The 18,390-nt window shown below is 48.2% G+C and overlaps 1 protein-coding gene across 10 annotated transcripts in view; it reads left to right on the top strand.

The window, feature by feature from the left end:
• LOC138736622 (pumilio homolog 2-like) overlaps positions 1-18,390 on the top strand; it is a 117,639-nt gene that overhangs the window by 60,870 nt on the left and 38,379 nt on the right. For 4 of the 10 annotated variants that reach the window (XM_069886413.1, XM_069886415.1, XM_069886421.1 and 1 more), the window contains 4 exons: positions 9,318-9,411; positions 11,105-11,230; positions 14,092-14,234; positions 16,412-16,547. In XM_069886413.1, coding sequence (XP_069742514.1) covers positions 9,318-9,411; positions 11,105-11,230; positions 14,092-14,234; positions 16,412-16,547 — 499 coding nt within the window. The remainder of the gene's footprint in view (positions 1-9,317; positions 9,412-11,104; positions 11,231-14,091; positions 14,235-16,411; positions 16,548-18,390) is intronic. The other 6 variants (XM_069886414.1, XM_069886416.1, XM_069886417.1 and 3 more) reach the window with 3 other exon arrangements.

Raw genomic sequence — 18,390 nt, forward strand, 5'->3', positions numbered from 1 at the left:
CATGCCGCTCGGGTGCTGCACCTCGACGCCCTGGGGGACAAGTCCCCAATGGAACTGATGGACGAGATGCTCGCTCTAATGGGTGACCACACCAACTGCCCACTTTTTGAGCACATTTTCTTCAAATATGTGCCCGGGGACATTCGTCCGCTGCTTGTTCGGGAGAGCTTCACTGACCCGAGGAAGGTTGCCCAGAAGGCCCAAGAGATATGGTTCGCACGATTCTCTGAAGGCTCAGTGGTCCAGCAGGTCACGAGGCACGGGCACGACCACGCCAAGCCCGCCCCTAGCGCTGCGGTAGAGCACCCGGCCCCTGCAGGGGCCCCCAAGAGCATAACCAAGGCCGTAGCATTTGCTTCAGGCCTCTCTTTCTACCACCAGTGCTGGGGAGCCATGGCTCAGAAGTGTTGTCAGGGAAACGACCAGGCTGGCCGCTTTAAATTGCTGTGGCGGCTGGCCAAGGACACAGCCTTCTCTACCTGCAGGACTCAGTCAGCGGCCAGCAGTTCCTCGTTGACACTGGAGCCCAGATCAGCGTCATCCCGGCCACGGCCATCGTATCCAGGAACCAACCTCGTGGACCTCCCCTCTGTGCGGCAAACGCAACGGCAATCTGGACCTATGGAGACAAGACAGTCCATTTTCAGATCGGCCAACAGAATTTTGCATGGAGGTTCACTGTCTCGTCCCTCCCGACTGCCATCCTGGGTGCAGACTTCCTCCTCGCACATGGGCTTCTGGTGGACATTCGAGGTAGGCGCCTGGTGGACGCCTGTACCTTCCAGGCCGTTCGCCTCGACGACGCCCGCTCAGAGCAACCACAGATAGCCACGATAACCACGCCCATAGACGAGTTCCAGCAGATCCTGGATGAGTTCCCAACACTCCTCAAGCCACAGTTCTCCGCTGCCTCGCCGCGCCACATGTTATTCCACCACATACCAACCCAGGGCCCGCCGGTTCATGCCATCGAACGGCGGCTCCCGCCTGACAAGTTCCAGGTAGCGAAGGAGGAGTTTTTGCATTTGTTGGAGCTGGGGATAATTTGGCGGTCCGACAGCCTGTGGGCCTCACCGCTCTACCTGGTCCCGAAAACCTCCAGCGACTGGCGTCCCTGTAGAGACTATCGACGGTTCAACGAGGCAACCGTTCTTGACCCTTACCCCATCCCTCAAATCCAGGACTTAACGGCCAACCTGCACGGCGCGAGAGTCTTCTCCAAGGTTGATGTGGTGCGCGGATATCACCAGATCCCGGTGCACCCTGAGGACATACCCAAGACTGCCATCATCACCCCCTTTGGTTTGTTTGAATTCCTGTGCATGCTGTTCGGGCTCAAGAACGCTGCTCAGACCTTCCAGCACCTCATGGACTCTGTGGGCAGGGACTTAGATTTCATCTTTATTTATTTGGATGACATCCTCGTCGGCACCAAGGACTGGGCGCAACACAAGACCCACCTGCGTGCCCTTTTCTCCCAGCTGGCCAACTTTGGCCTTACCATCAACCTGGCCAAGTGCCAGTTTGGGAAAGAGTCCATGCAGTTCCTGGACCATACCATCATGTCCGAAGGAGCCACGCCCGCCGCTGTGAAGGTCGCCGTTATCAGGAAGTTCCCACACCCGGACAGCCTCAAGGGGCTGCAGGAGTTCGCAGGTATGGTCAATGTTTTCAACCGCTTCATCCCGGGAGCTGCGTGCATCATGCAGCCGCTATTCGCCCTCATCGCAGCCAAGCACAAGATGCTCACTTAGAAGTCAGAAGCCTACACCACATTCGAGGCCACCAAGGACGTCCTGGCAAAGGCTGCCATGCTCGCCCACCCTCACACCAACTTGCATATGTCACTCTCTGTCGATGCCTCTGCCACAGCCATCGGTGCCATCCTGGAGCAGCAGGTGAATGGACATTGGAAACTGCTGGCATTCTTCAGCCGCCTGCTTCGCCTGCCGGAACGCAAGTATAGTGCCTTTGATCTTCGACCGCGAATTACTGGGCATGTACCTGGCAGTGCGGCATTTCCGCTATTTCTTTGGAGGGGAGGACTTTTACCATTTTCACAGACCACAAACCCCTCACCCAGGCGCTTGTGATGGCAAAGGATCCCTTGTCGGCCCACCAGCAGCGTCACCTCTCTTTTGTGTCGGAGTTTACCACCGACATTTGGGACAAGGCGGGGAAGGACAAAGTGGTTGCCGATGCACTTTCACGACTGGCCATCTGCGCGCTGACACCCAGCCTTGACTTCGACCAGCTTGCCGGGGACCAGGAAGCTGATGAGGAGACGCGGGCCTTCAAGACCGCCATCACCGATCTGCGGTTCCAAGACCTCCCGACTCCGAGCCGCGAAAGCACCATCCTGTGCGATATCTCCTTGGGCACCCTGCGGCCAGTGGTTCCCCAGCAGTGGCACAGGCAGTTCTTGCGTCACATCCACGACCTTTCACATCTGTCCATCAGGTCCACGGTCCAGATGGTGGCAGAACGGTTCGTATGGCATGGGCTGCGGAAGCAGATTGCGGGCTGGACCAGAACATGCACCCATTGGCAAACGTCCAAGGTGCACAGGCACACCAGGGCGCTCGTATAGAGTTCGAGCAGGTCCGGGAACGGTTCAGCCACATTCACGTGGACATCGTCGGGCACTTACCCGTTTCCCAGGCAACCGTTACCTGTTTATGGTGGTGGACAGCACCACTCACTGGCCTGAGGCGATCCCGATGCCAGACGCCTCCACCGACTCCTGTTCCCGAGCACTGTTGCATGGTTGGGTTGCCCGGTTTGGCGTCCCGGCTCACCTCACCAGTGATCGGAGTGCCCAGTTCACATCTGCACTCTGAGCACAACTCGCCAACAGGTTGGGGATCCAGGTACACTGCACCACGCCCTACCATCCGCAGGCCAATGGACTGGTTGAACGTCTGCACTGCCACCTTAAGTCGGCGCTCATGACCCGCCTCACTGGTCCCGACTGGACGGACAAACTGCCTTGGGTGCTCCTGGGCATCCGCTCCACTCCCAAGGAAGATCTGCAGGCGTTATCTGCTGAGCTGGTCTACGGTGTGCCCCTGGCACTATCTGGTGAGTTTGTCAACACACCTCACAATCCACAGCAGTCGCCACACGAACTACTTTCTCACCTCAGGGCACGCTTGGACTCCTTCGAACCCCCACCATTGCCCAGGCATGGGTCTCGCGTTCCTGGCAAGCTGCTTTCAGCGGAGTTCGTTTTCGTTCGGCGGGGCCTGACCACGGCACCTCTTCAGCAACTGTACAGGGTTATACAGCGTTCTGGCTTGACGTTCATGCTGGACTTGAGCGGCAGGCATGAGCTGTTTACCATGGACTGGCTGAAGCCAGTGCACCTCTATCCCACTGAGCCCATGGTTATTGCCCAGCTCAAGAAGCAAGGCCGCTCAGCAAAAAAGGACATTGGCGCTTGTTCGGGGGGTGGGGGGGGGGGGGGGGGAGGGAGGCTGTGTGACGGCTCACCAGAAGGCAGGCGAACCGACCTGGCTTGTAAGCCACATGGCGGAGCAGCCAACCAAAATGGCGCTGTCGGGGGTTTCCCTTCCTTCCAGCTCGGGGCTCAGAAACCCGCACTTGGGGACCACGTGACAACCGGGTGACGTCAGCACCCTCCAGCAAGGACGTCCTGCATGGACTCTTTCCAGCCAGGTCCAGGCTGGGAGTACAAGTGCAGCCCAGCAGCCTGCAATAAACTAGTCTGCTCACTGAGCTCAACCCGTCTGGTTGTGTGTGTTATTGCAGGAGCAGTGTAGCTGCCGCTGCAGAGCCACATTTACATTGCATGTTGATAAGGGCATTTTTAATTGATTTACTATATTCACTAGCTGTTTTCATTTCCTCCCAGATTTTTCAAACATTGTTTTCCAAAATCTGTGAATTAAAACTGGATGTTGCATGAAGCTGGCATATAATTACACAGTTTTTTAATGGCATGCTCCTATGTTTTTGAACAGGTTAGCCATGTCAATTATGATGCTTTGGATCCTGTTTAATAAATTAGATGGTTTATTAGATGGTTAAGTGTTTTGGATGTCCTGCATCTGCTTTTGCAATACTTGATTCCTTGCTTGTGATCAGTTTTTTTTCCCATAAATTTAACTCTTTGTCAATTTGTTGTTTGTTTCAATAGAGTTTGTTATTTACTATCGTCAGCGGTGCTGTTGAAATTATTTTTCTTATTTTTTGGATATTTCATTACAGAATCCAAATCAGGGGGTTTATTGTCCTGAACATTTGTGATGAAATGTGTTGTTTTGTGGGAGCAGGATTGTGCAGAACAAGGTGTAAAATTATGATAAATTACAATTCCATAAATCCAAGATTTAAAATAGTAAATAAGTAGTGCGGCAAAGAGAAAACATTAGGCAGTGTCCATGGATTCATTGATCATTCAGACATCACGTGGGGGAGGGGAAGAAGCTGTTTTTGTAGTTGGGTGTGTGTAATTTTAGTATCTTAACAATGGGATTAAAATACAATTAAAATGTCATATATCACTTGGCAGCCTGCTTTTATTGTCTTGTTTATGAATTAATACTTTGTTGAGTATATTGTAATTTGCTGTCAGAATTAACAGTTTGACAACATTAAAAATATGACAAACATAATAAAGATGATAGCTCACCTTGTGCTACAATGCAAATATACTTTGGAACTTTAACATCTGATTTTGGATTTGTTATTTGATAGTACAGTAGAATCCCTATTATCTGGTATCTATGGGATTGTGGATGTCAAATACGTGAATTTTCTGGTTAACTGAGACATACTCTTCCAATGCCTAACTGATGCACTCTTGCGTCCAGAGCACCCCCCGCCTCCAGAGCACCCCCCGCCTCCAGAGCACCCCCCGCCTCCAGAGCACCCCCCGCGTCCAGAGCACCCCCCGCGTCCAGAGCACCCCCCGCCTCCAGAGCACCCCCCGCCTCCAGAGCACCCCCCGCCTCCAGAGCACCCCCGCCTCCAGAGCACCCCCCGCCTCCAGAGCACCCCCCGCGTCCAGAGCACCCCCCGCGTCCAGAGCACCCCCCGCGTCCAGAGCACCCCCCGCGTCCAGAGCACCCCCCGCGTCCAGAGCACCCCCCGCGTCCAGAGCACCCCCCGCGTCCAGAGCACCCCCCGCGTCCAGAGCACCCCCCGCGTCCAGAGCACCCCCCGCGTCCAGAGCACCCCCCGCGTCCAGAGCACCCCCCGCGTCCAGAGCACCCCCCGCGTCCAGAGCACCCCCCGCGTCCAGAGCACCCCCCGCGTCCAGAGCACCCCCCGCGTCCAGAGCACCCCCCGCGTCCAGAGCACCCCCCGCGTCCAGAGCACCCCCCGCGTCCAGAGCACCCCCCGCGTCCAGAGCACCCCCCGCGTCCAGAGCACCCCCCCGCGTCCAGAGCACCCCCCCGCGTCCAGAGCACCCCCCCGCGTCCAGAGCACCCCCCCGCGTCCAGAGCACCCCCCGCGTCCAGAGCACCCCCCGCGTCCAGAGCACCCCCCGCGTCCAGAGCACCCCCCGCGTCCAGAGCACCCCCCGCGTCCAGAGCACCCCCCGCGTCCAGAGCACCCCCCGCGTCCAGAGCACCCCCCGCGTCCAGAGCACCCCCCGCGTCCAGAGCACCCCCCGCGTCCAGAGCACCCCCCGCGTCCAGAGCACCCCCCGCGTCCAGAGCACCCCCCGCGTCCAGAGCACCCCCCGCGTCCAGAGCACCCCCCGCGTCCAGAGCACCCCCCGCGTCCAGAGCACCCCCCGCGTCCAGAGCACCCCCCGCGTCCAGAGCACCCCCCGCGTCCAGAGCACCCCCCGCGTCCAGAGCACCCCCCGCGTCCAGAGCACCCCCCGCGTCCAGAGCACCCCCCGCGTCCAGAGCACCCCCCGCGTCCAGAGCACCCCCCGCGTCCAGAGCACCCCCCGCGTCCAGAGCACCCCCCGCGTCCAGAGCACCCCCCGCGTCCAGAGCACCCCCCGCGTCCAGAGCACCCCCCGCGTCCAGAGCACCCCCCGCGTCCAGAGCACCCCCCGCGTCCAGAGCACCCCCCGCGTCCAGAGCACCCCCCGCGTCCAGAGCACCCCCCGCGTCCAGAGCACCCCCCGCGTCCAGAGCACCCCCCGCGTCCAGAGCACCCCCCGCGTCCAGAGCACCCCCCGCGTCCAGAGCACCCCCCGCGTCCAGAGCACCCCCCGCGTCCAGAGCACCCCCCGCGTCCAGAGCACCCCCCGCGTCCAGAGCACCCCCCGCGTCCAGAGCACCCCCCGCGTCCAGAGCACCCCCCGCGTCCAGAGCACCCCCCGCGTCCAGAGCACCCCCCGCGTCCAGAGCACCCCCCGCGTCCAGAGCACCCCCCGCGTCCAGAGCACCCCCCGCGTCCAGAGCACCCCCCGCGTCCAGAGCACCCCCCGCGTCCAGAGCACCCCCCGCGTCCAGAGCACCCCCCGCGTCCAGAGCACCCCCCGCGTCCAGAGCACCCCCCGCGTCCAGAGCACCCCCCGCGTCCAGAGCACCCCCCGCGTCCAGAGCACCCCCCGCGTCCAGAGCACCCCCCGCGTCCAGAGCACCCCCCGCGTCCAGAGCACCCCCCGCGTCCAGAGCACCCCCCGCGTCCAGAGCACCCCCCGCGTCCAGAGCACCCCCCGCGTCCAGAGCACCCCCCGCGTCCAGAGCACCCCCCGCGTCCAGAGCACCCCCCGCGTCCAGAGCACCCCCCGCGTCCAGAGCACCCCCCGCGTCCAGAGCACCCCCCGCGTCCAGAGCACCCCCCGCGTCCAGAGCACCCCCCGCGTCCAGAGCACCCCCCGCGTCCAGAGCACCCCCCGCGTCCAGAGCACCCCCCGCGTCCAGAGCACCCCCCGCGTCCAGAGCACCCCCCGCGTCCAGAGCACCCCCCGCGTCCAGAGCACCCCCCGCGTCCAGAGCACCCCCCGCGTCCAGAGCACCCCCCGCGTCCAGAGCACCCCCCGCGTCCAGAGCACCCCCCGCGTCCAGAGCACCCCCCGCGTCCAGAGCACCCCCCGCGTCCAGAGCACCCCCCGCGTCCAGAGCACCCCCCGCGTCCAGAGCACCCCCCGCGTCCAGAGCACCCCCCGCGTCCAGAGCACCCCCCGCGTCCAGAGCACCCCCCGCGTCCAGAGCACCCCCCGCGTCCAGAGCACCCCCCGCGTCCAGAGCACCCCCCGCGTCCAGAGCACCCCCCGCGTCCAGAGCACCCCCCGCGTCCAGAGCACCCCCCGCGTCCAGAGCACCCCCCGCGTCCAGAGCACCCCCCGCGTCCAGAGCACCCCCCGCGTCCAGAGCACCCCCCGCGTCCAGAGCACCCCCCGCGTCCAGAGCACCCCCCGCGTCACGCTTTTTGGGGGCAGCGTGAAGCTCCACCCTGCATTGGTGGTGATGTCATCACATTCGCCCGAGGCATGCGCTGTGGCCTAAGCCATGAAGCACTCAGATACCCCCGACGGCACCAACTTTCCGTGGCTGCCCCGCCTCCGCGGCGATACAAGCGGGTAGTTTGCCATAAGAGGTGTGCACTGCCACAATACTAGCATTAAGAAGACACTGTTTAAAAGACAGTGCAAAATGTAAAGTAATTTTGAAAATAAAATCAGTATTGTAGTCTTTAATTGTGTAAAATTCACTTTAATTGGGTAATTCCCATAATTTAGAAATTTAAATTTAATCTCTAGTCGCTGCTGCTGTAATAGTATTGCACTAGCCACTACGCTAACCATGCCGTCATCATAATTAACCCTCTCAAAATCATGGTCGCCTTGCATGCTGGGTCTAAAGCAACATCCAGATTAACAGCGAAGTCTCAGCACCATTGCCACCTTACCCCTCCATTCCCTATCCCAATCTTTCCAGCTCTGACTCAAGTGCCTTGGTCAGGCCTTAAGTACACTCCAACATCTTCCTCACACTGACAACCTGACTCTCCTCCAGGCAAATCTTCCAATCAGACCTTCAACACATCTTTCTTGTGCTGACAACCTGACTCATCTCCATGCAAGTGTCTGGACAGGCTCTCTACGCACCTTCCTTGCACTGACAACCTAGTCCATCATGCAAGAAGCAACAGCGAAAAGAAAGTACACACATTAAGGGGAATTTCAGTTCAGATGGGCAGTCCTGTGTGGAGTGCATCCACCCCGTCTTAATAATTTTATTTATTTATTTCCTCAGTTTTCTTGCCAGTTATTTGAGTTTTTGATTGATTGAATTCTGGATAATGAGGACTCTGCTATGTTCTCGAATTGGATGATAACTTTTCTGGATTATGCAGATTTAATTTGATTCTGTTTACAAATAAATTATTGTTAATATTTTTGATTTTAGTGAAAAATACTTGTCAAATGACTAGTATCTGAAGTACCAGTTACTTGATAAGTATCTTATTGAGAAATTATTAATTTCAAAAGTTAATATTTATGGAATTTTATTTTGCATGTTCAAAGATTAATTTTAACTGCAGAATTATTTCAAAGCCATTATTATTTTTAGATTGGGTGTTGGGTGTGTTTTTTTTTAATAAAACCTGTTCAAATAATTAATAAATGTTCATTTTGGGATGTGAAATTTAATTTGCAATATTTTTGAGTCAATTGGGAATACATTTTGTTAACTTAGGCTTTCGGCTATTTTGACCACTCTGATAATTATCCCAAACTCACGAGGTTTTAATTGAGTTTGGCAGGAGCTCAGATGCTCACTTGAGAGAAGCCATTCTCAACCTCCTTGGGACTGCTCAAAGTTTATGTGCCCCTTGTGAAGCAGTCGAGTTGGTTTCTTCCGTACTTCTACTGACTACATTAAAAAAATTATGATTTCAGTCGATTGCTCCCGCCCCCCCCCCCCCTTAAATTTGATGTGGTAGGGGCAAAACAAGTCATATTTTTAACTCTGTGAATTCTAATTATTCTGTGAAAGTAAAAGTATATAAATTTTGCTACTTGCATTTGCTAACTGCTCTCACTTATTAAACAACTTCTGAGAATCTCCCATTGTCGCTTAATCATGTGCAGAAGTCCTGGAAGCAGACTAAAAATGATCTCCCCTCAATGCCACATGTTACATCCAGATTAAACTTTTGCCCACAATGGAAGTTGTAACTACATTATGCTGTTTCCACAAATTACATTGGATGTGTTACAAGATGCTTTCAGTGAGTGTGTTAGAATGATCAGAACAATCTTTCCTTAGCCCATTTCCCTTTCCACTGTGCTTCTGTTTCGTGTAATTCGTGAATAACTAAAAAATTTATCTGTGTTTTGCTTTGGTTCTTCACCTTCATTTTGTCATTGTGTGCTGCAGCTCTTCCAACGGCAAAATGCACTGACCGTACAGCAGCTGACTGCAGCCCAACAGCAGCAGTACACACTAGCAGCAACTCAACAGCCTCATATAGGTAAGAAGCAAGAATAAGCTATTCAGCCAATATTTGTGCAGGTAAAACAAAATTTTGGTAAAGCTGTCTTTAAAAAAAAAAATCCTATTGTTTATATGTCTGGACAATCATGGCACTTTCAAGTAGCCTAATAATGTTTGTTAGCCCATGTTTAAATGTTTCAGAGTGGAAAATAATTAATTGTTCATGTGTTATCGAATGCCTTTCATTCTGCTAAAGAGCTTAGAATGTTCTTTCGGGTGTTAAAAGTAGTGTTTATTAGAAGACTGACCCAACTGTGAGAGATAAATAGAGAAATTTATGACTTGGATGAAGATGAATGAGGGGAGGTTTGTGTGGATCACAAGCACTGGTGTTAACCAGTTGCTCAGACAATGACCATTCCACAATCCTTTGGGGAGGGAAGTGGGGGAATACCCTCCAAAATGCCATCAGTGGAATTTGTGGAAGCAAGTTTGCCTGAATTTCTTTGGTATGAAATCTCAATTGCTGTTTAATTCCTTACCGTAGAATAACAGATTTAGTACTACAGAAAAAAACTGTTATTAGGCATGTTCGATAATGCAGCTTTGTGGTTATAAATGATTATTTTAAAAGCAAATACCTTTGCAATATCTTGTATATGCAACCTCTGCATATAACTTCATTGCAGGAAATCTGTTGCTTGATATATTGAAGTGAAATGGCAGCAGGGCACAGTATTTTCAACTGGCTGTTCAGTGTTAATTTTAAAGATACAGCATGGTAACAGGCCTTTCTGGCCCACTAGCCTGTACCAACCAAATACACCCATGTGACCGATTAGCCTACCAACCCTGTATATCTTTGAAATATGAGAGGAAACCTGCACAGGGAGAACATGCAAACTCCTTACTGACTGCAATGGATTTGAACCCGGTTTCTGTCACTGCAATAGCATTGTTATGTAGTCCTTCAGAGAAACTGCAATTGATCATGTTTCTACTGGATTAACCTTTACCTATATCAACTGCTCAATATCTACACCACGTTTACAGCTCTTGTGTGAGAACTTTGCTACTCTAACATTATCTACATTTATGGATGGATTGCTGGCTCGTTAAAATACTAAATATATTTAAATTGTAATCAGTGGTTTCTGCTTGAATTTGGAACTTGAATATGTGCATTGCAATCAACTTCCTATTTGGTGAAATTTGACATCAAGTGGAGAACAAGCACCACCAGATAAGTGCAAGAAAATCCTATTCAAGAATTACATAAATATGAGATGATTGGAGATCAATTCATAAAAACAAAGGACAGATCAGAATTCGGCATGCCAGGACCACTAATATAAATGACACATGATGGAGAAATGCTGGACAGCATGCTAGGAATATTTCTAATTCGTGCCTGCTGCTAAGTTGTTGCTCCTTAGTCTTATTCTTAGACTAATATGTGCACTATGTTGAATGTAATTGCATCCTTATTAGAATCTTTTATGCTTTTTGGCATTATTACAGACCATGCTAATGTTTGGTATCTGACTGCAATGTGATTGTGTTCCAATTTTTAACAAAATTAAAACTTACTTCCATTGCCAAAATGGACAACATTCAGACATGCCTTGTTGAGACATGTTATTTACATTTCTTTGGGGGATTGTCAGAAGAAATGAATGAGCTTTAAAAAATTTGTGGGGAATAGAATTAACATATTTGTCTTTAAACAGCAGGTGTATTTTCAGCAGGTCTTGCTCCAGCTGCCTTTATGCCAAACCCATACATAATCAGTGCAGCTCCACCAGGCACAGATCCTTATACAGCAGCAGGATTGGCTGCAGCAGCAACTTTAGCAGGTAATCAACTAGATTTCTTAATAGTATTAATAAACTAAATAAAATTTTGTTTGCCCACTTGGAAGGCTTTTGGGGGAAAAAAATTGCAGTTTAAGTTGCGCAATAATAGATCAGATAATATCATATTCAGATCTTTGCCTCCGTTGTGCTAATTGCTTTGAGTCATAACGGCAATGTGAATGGATGGCCTGGTCTAAGGTGGAGAAAAATGAGCAGAATATTTCCAGTTCCAACCACCGAGGGAGACCACACGGAGAGGCTTGATAAAGGGCATGACAAGAGAGGTAAAGGTTTATTTGGAAGTGACAGTGGTGTGTGGATTTGGGAGAGAGTGTATGTTGTGCACTTGGTTTTCAATTAAAAATGGACTTTCATGAAGAGATAAGAATGGATATAGACTGTTATTTTCTTCATAACTACTCTGCAAGTCAGTCTAATGAATTTTATCTCTAAAGCATACGTGTGGACATCAGCTCATGGGGATAGAGACAAACATTACATCGTGACTCCAAGAATGTCCCCCTCCACCCCCAATCTCTCCCAAAAAAAACAGCAAGATTTACTTTCATACTTCAACATTGCAGTTAAGGTCAACATATCAATTACCTTTCCAAATGCTCACTGTAACTACAAATTAACTTGCTGCATTTTGCATGCAAGATCATTTGTATCTATAATTAAAATATTTGACACTACTTAAAGTATTATTCTCATTCCATTGCTTGCAACTGTTGCTTTTGTCTTCCAATCTTATTATTACCAGATCTGAATGTAGATTCATCTCTGTATCTAGTGCCATGAACTAGAATATAATTATTATTGAATACTTTTAGGCTTTGAACCAAACTAAATAATTGATTAAAGAAAAATCATTTTAAAGGAATTTGCCTTTATCTTTTCAACCCTACAACCCACATTGCAATTGGAGATTTCCAATGTTTGTGTGAGATGTAACTGACATTACTGCTGGGAAATCTCACCCTATTCCTTGCTTTGCTATTGGACTCCATCTGGAGATTTCATTTCAAGACTTTGACAATTTTTCCCATTATATCTTTTTCATGTCTCAGGGATAATTTTCTGTAGCATATTCTGTATAAGATCTTACTTTGTATCAGTGTTTTCCTGGCCACATTTTCATTAAAAATACTGTGAATTATCTGGCCTTGTATTTTATTCTTCCCATTGTTTTTTACTTCAACTACATACTTTTGTGTTTTACTCTTTATTCTTGGCAGTGCTATAAACCTCTTCCATCGATCCAGTGTGATCTTTAACCTCCAAGAGTTTTATTTGTCATATCAAAATGCATTGAAAGTTCTGATATATTCCATATATTCAATGTGCACTATTAAAGCTAACTTGCTTCACATTCCAATGAAAACTACGTACATCTAGCTGGTTCCTGTCAAGCCATATTACGCTCAGATCTTCAGTAAAATATAATCTTATGATCACTTTCTCTAGTGAATCCCATTCTGAGGTTGCTGCTCAATCTAAAATGTTCCCTTGTTGATACCACGATGGAGGACACCAGCAATCTCTTCCAAATGCATTCTCTGATTTCATTTTATCACCACTTTTGCCATTTTCATCACATAGTGAAATAGCCAGTGATTTAGGACTCTATATGTCTCCATTTACGCTCATTCTACTTTTTCCTTTCTTGAGGCAAGAGCTTTCTTTGCTACTTTGTCTTCTATTATTATTAGGATGATCAGATGTCCCGCCCCAAACCATTTTGGTTTTCTCTCTCTGAATATCAAGTGGCTTCCATTGGCTTTTATATTAAACTTATTTAGCATTATTTATTGGTATTAATTTGTCTATATTATTACAAATGCTCCTGACATTAATTCATGGTATCTTTAATTTGCTCTTTAGAAATTATTGATTATGGGTTCAATAGTGACAGAATATATCTTTTCATTGACCTGACAAAATGCCATAACATTTTATTTTCCTTTGTAATCACCTTCTATTGTTTGCATCCCAACCCAGATCCTTTATTTCAGAACATTTCAGCAGGTAGACATTTGTAATTATAAAGTTTAACCATTGCCCTACCCTTTGTGATTCCAGAGAAATCATTGCACCTGTGAAATAGCATTTGCAATATAGGGAAAAGTGCAGATATTTTGCATACTGATTTTTACAATCTGAATGAGATAAATAGCCAGATAAAATGGTAGTAATGAATGAAGTTTGATGTAGACCAGGGCACCACTAGTATTTGCTATTGGTGGATAGTGAACTTGTCTTTTTTGTCCCCTGGTCAAGTCGGCAGAACCTCGATACACCATTTTTTGTGACATTCTGAACCAAAGAACCCTTTCAGTGGAACACTGAATAAAAACCTTTTTATTCAGGCATCTGCCTGCTTTTTGCTCAAACCTTGACAAATGGTGCAAGCCTGAAACATTGGTTTCCCTTTACTTCTTTATAGATGCTGCATAACCTGCTGAGTTTTTCTAGCACCTTTGTGTGTTGCTTGACAATCACAGTGTCTGCAGACCCTCCTGTTTAACTCCTTTCCAATAGTGCCCAATTTGAACCTGGATTTCAGTAATAAGTCGATATAAATGAAAAAGCATTGCGTCCAAGTAGGCAGAGCAGACTTTGGATTTTGGGGTTGGTTCTAAAATTGTCGCAGCAGTGATGCAGGATTGAAAAGACCTTGGATGATTGGGATAGCAAAGACTTATTGAAAGACATGAGTTCAGGACATGGATGTTGGTAGAAGATACCAAGGCAAATTAAAGTTGAAAAGAATTCCATTGGTCTAAATGATGTATTCTAGTCAAGGTTGGAAAAAAGACCAGCGAACATTGATGATTCACTACTGCATGTTTTTGTGCTAGGTCCCACGGTTGTCCCACCTCAGTATTACGGAGTTCCATGGGGTGTGTATCCAGCAAATCTGTTCCAACAGCAAGCAGCTGCAGCAGCTGCAAACAATTCTGCCAACCAGCAAGCTGCAACACAGGCACAGCAAGGACAACAAGTATGATCCTTCAATTAAAATAATGGTTTTGAAGTATTGTGCTGAATTTCAGTCAAATTTACCTATAGCATAACTGTTTTTGTTGCTTCTCACAACATAGCCCTGCATTTCCAGACAGATTTTCAATCATCCATCCCCACAAATCCAAATTTTACTTTTTCATTCTCATAAACTCCTCCCTCCACAGTCACAATGTGTGGCTGACAATTAAACCAACCAGCATATTTTGGGCAAGTAGGAAGAAACCCATACACAAGCTGAAATGTGCAAGCTCCAAATGGACAGCACTCAAGGTCAGAATCAAATTTTGCAACTTGAAGTTATGTAGCAGCATCAAAACCACCAAACTGCACAAGTAACCGTATATTTTGGCGTATAAGATGACCTTCAGATAAAATGGGTGCCAATTTTCAGCCTGAAATTCATAATTTTATCATATATCGAACGTATAAGATGACCCCCCCCCCCCCCCCCCGAATTTTCTGCCGGAGGCTGGTGAATGGGCCTCCAAGCAACAATCCAAATTTTGTTACAACACCCCGATCACCGAGTAACAAACCTGTAAATTAAACAGGCAATTTTTTAAAAAAACCTTTTGCTTCTGGCCAAGAAGATGCCAAATGGAGCTGGGTCCAAGTCTTCAGTATTGGCTGTAGCCAGCGAAGGCGACCCTATTCTCAACATCATGTGTGATGCCGTCCGTATCTAAGAGGTTGCCTCGCTGCCCGTGTGCTCGGTGTAGGAACCACAACTACATGTTAGCTTGGGAGGCACTGGCTCCCGGGCAGGAGTGGGTACGTTGGGTTCTACAATTGTAAGATGTCTGGGTGGGCTATGGCAGCGGTGGGGAGATGTTGGGCAGCAGCGTTCCGGGGGTGGTGGGGGCGGGGCGGGAGTGCTTCAGGGTTGCCTTATATGCCGAATCTACATTGATCGGTTTTTTGAGTTGAATTTAAGATCTCAAATTTGTATCTGGCTTATAAGATGATCCCAGATTTTTGAGGGTTTCAAGGGTCATTTTGTATGCCAAAAGATATGGCATATTGTTTATGTTCAATTCACTAAGGTTTTAAACACGTCTTGGCCCAGTAATTAAATTTTGATGATGAGAATTAGATGGCTGATGCTCTTGTCAGAGAGACCTCAAGCAGTTTGAATTGGTAATAGCATTTCCAAGACCATTACAGTGAGCACAGGAGGCTCCCCAGGGCTGTGTGCTTAGATCTCTGCTGACCCACAACTGTGCAGCTAAACACAGCTTGAAGCATATCATCGAGTTTGCTGACGACACGACTGTGGTCAGCTTTATTAGTTAGAAATGAGAAGTCAGCATACAGAGATGAGGTGCAGTCGCTAACAACTGGTGCAGAGCCAACAACCTGTATCTGAACGTTAATAAAACAAAAGAGATGGTTGTCGACTTCAGGAGGGCCCGAGCAGATCACACTCTGCTGACCATTGGCGGCTCGACTGTTGAGGTCATCGAGTATCAAGTTTCTTGGAATGCACTTGGCAGAGAATCTCATCTGTTCCTTTAAACACCAGCTTTATAGCCAAGAAAGCCCAGCAGCACCTCTACTTCCTGTGAAGGCTGAGGAAAGTTCATCTCCCACCCTCCATCCTCACTACATTCTACAGAGGATGTACTAAGAGCATCCTGTGCAACTGCATCACCGCCTGGTTTGGTAGCTGTACCATCTTGGACTGCAAGGCCCTGCAGAGGATAGTGGTCAACGGAAAAGATCATTAAGGGCTCTCTTCCTACCATGAAGGACATCTACAACACTTGATCCAGGTGAAATGCAATAAACATTGTGAAGGACTCCACACATCCCTCACGTAAACTGTTCTTCCTTCTGCCACCTGGTAGGAGGTACCGTAGCATTCAGGTCCTTACATCCAGATTGGGCAACAGTTTTTTTTCCCCCAAGCCATCAGGCTCCTGAATTCCCAGAACCTATGTGGATAGTGTACTGTGGATTTTTTACTGTATACGTCTTAATATTTTAATGTGTTTAACTTCTATTCTAACTTATATTTATGTAAATATGCTCCGTGGTCCTGAAGAAATGCTATCTCATCTTTAGCATGCGAGCATGATATGAATGATAAATAAAGATGACAACTTTACCATGAAAGTAGTAAAGCATTCATTTTATATTTTACGATATTTTTAGGTTTTACGAGGTGGAAATCAGCGCCCACTCACTCCAAATCAGGGTCAGCAGGGTCAACAAGCTGACTCAATGGCTGCAGCTGCTGCAACCAATCCAGCTCTTCCCTTCAGCCAAGGCCTTGCAACAGGAATGCCAGGTATATGCATTTGCTGCAGTGACTTTGAATAGTCCATCAATTTGATATATTGCTTCACTTTCCTCCATTGTAAATGAAGATTAATTGCAAATTTAAAAATAAAAAGAACACTTGTGGAACATAGCCAAGTTTGTTACAGGATTTGACCTTTCATCCATTGGAGGGCATCTCTATGATACACTGCCTCAAGAAGGCAGCTAAAGTCAAAAAGGACTCCCATCATCCTGGTCACACCTCTTCTTACTGCTGCTTTTGGGTAGCCTGAAGACTAGCACCATTAGGGTCTGAACATTTTCTTTGCAATGGCAGTGAGGATCTTAAACCTTCCCTTGTTGCACTAATAATGGACTGCACAGACACCACAAAAAGGAATGTTTGTGCTATTGTAATCCACATTTTTTTCTTGCACAATGGCAACTGAATGTTTATCTTTTGAGTTATTATCTATTTTTAATTTACGATATGCTCTCCACTGGCCACCGTGACAGAGGTGCACCAAAGAAGAGGTACAAGGACTGCCTAAAGAAATCTCTTGGTGCCTGCCACATTGACCACCGCCAGTGGGCTGATATCATCTCCAACCGTGGATCTTGGCGCCTCACAGTTCGGCGGGCAGCAACCTCCTTTGAAGAAGACCGCAGAGCCCACCTCACTGACAAAAGAGGAAAGACCCAACACCCAACCCCAACCAACCAATTTTCCCTTGCAACCGCTGCAACCGTGTCTGCCTGTCCCGCATCAGACTTGTCAGCCACAAACGAGCCTGCAGCTGACGTGGACATTACCCCTCCATAAATCTTCGTCCGCGAAGCCAAGCCAAAGAAAGAATGCTATTGTAGTTGTGTTGTTCCTTTACAAAGTACCTGTTCGGTCACAGCAAGTAACAATTTCAGCACATTTTATACAGCACATATTTTATATTGTACAATCTATATGACAGTAAACTCATTATTTTTTCAATAAAATCACCTTTCAACCTCCTATGTTCCCAGGAAAAACAGTCCCAGCCTATCTATTCTCTCCTTAAAATCAAGTCTTTTGGTCTCATCAATATCTTTGTGAATCTTCTCTGCACCCTCTCTTGCTTAATCCTGTGCCTCCACAACCACCACCCCCCCATCCTTTCAGCTGCCTCCACAACCACCCCCCCTTCCCATCCTTTCAGCTGCCTCAACAAAAACGCACCCAGTCTAATCTCTTGACATTTAAACATTCCATCCATAGCAATTTTCCATTTGGTCACCTTGCACCTTTTCTTGGGCATTCAGGCCTTTCCTATAGTATAGCATCAAAACTATGCATATTCCATTTTGTATGATTGTTTTATACTGTAACATATCTGCTCCTGGATTCCCCAGCTCATAAAGGCAAGTACATCTGGTATGAATTCTTCACCACTTTACCAGCTTGTGCTGCTGCCTTCAAGGATTTGTACACCAAGGTCCTTCAAGATCCCTCTGTGCCTCACAAGACCCCAGGATTCGTTTATTCTTTATACTCTATCTTCATGACTATAGTAATGTATTCCATTGTTTAAAGTTTTTTTCTTGTTGACCTTTCAGAAGTCAAACCCACGTGCTTTTTTTACCCCCCTTTTTTGTACAAGGCTTTGATTAATAGAGACCTAAAATGGACAAGATTGATGACATCCCATTTATTTCTTTTTTAAATAGCAAGTCTTAATTGACGATAGATTTAATTTTATCAGTTTTTTTGTTTTCAGTTCGTTATTGTTTTATTTAATAAGAAAAAACTGCCACATGCATAGTTAGCATAAATGTGTTAACTAAAAATAAATGCAAAGGATAATTAAATAAATTCTTGTTAAAGAATAGTTGCAACT

Source organism: Narcine bancroftii, chromosome 6 (assembly GCF_036971445.1).
Source record: "Narcine bancroftii isolate sNarBan1 chromosome 6, sNarBan1.hap1, whole genome shotgun sequence".
NCBI lineage: Eukaryota > Metazoa > Chordata > Chondrichthyes > Torpediniformes > Narcinidae > Narcine > Narcine bancroftii.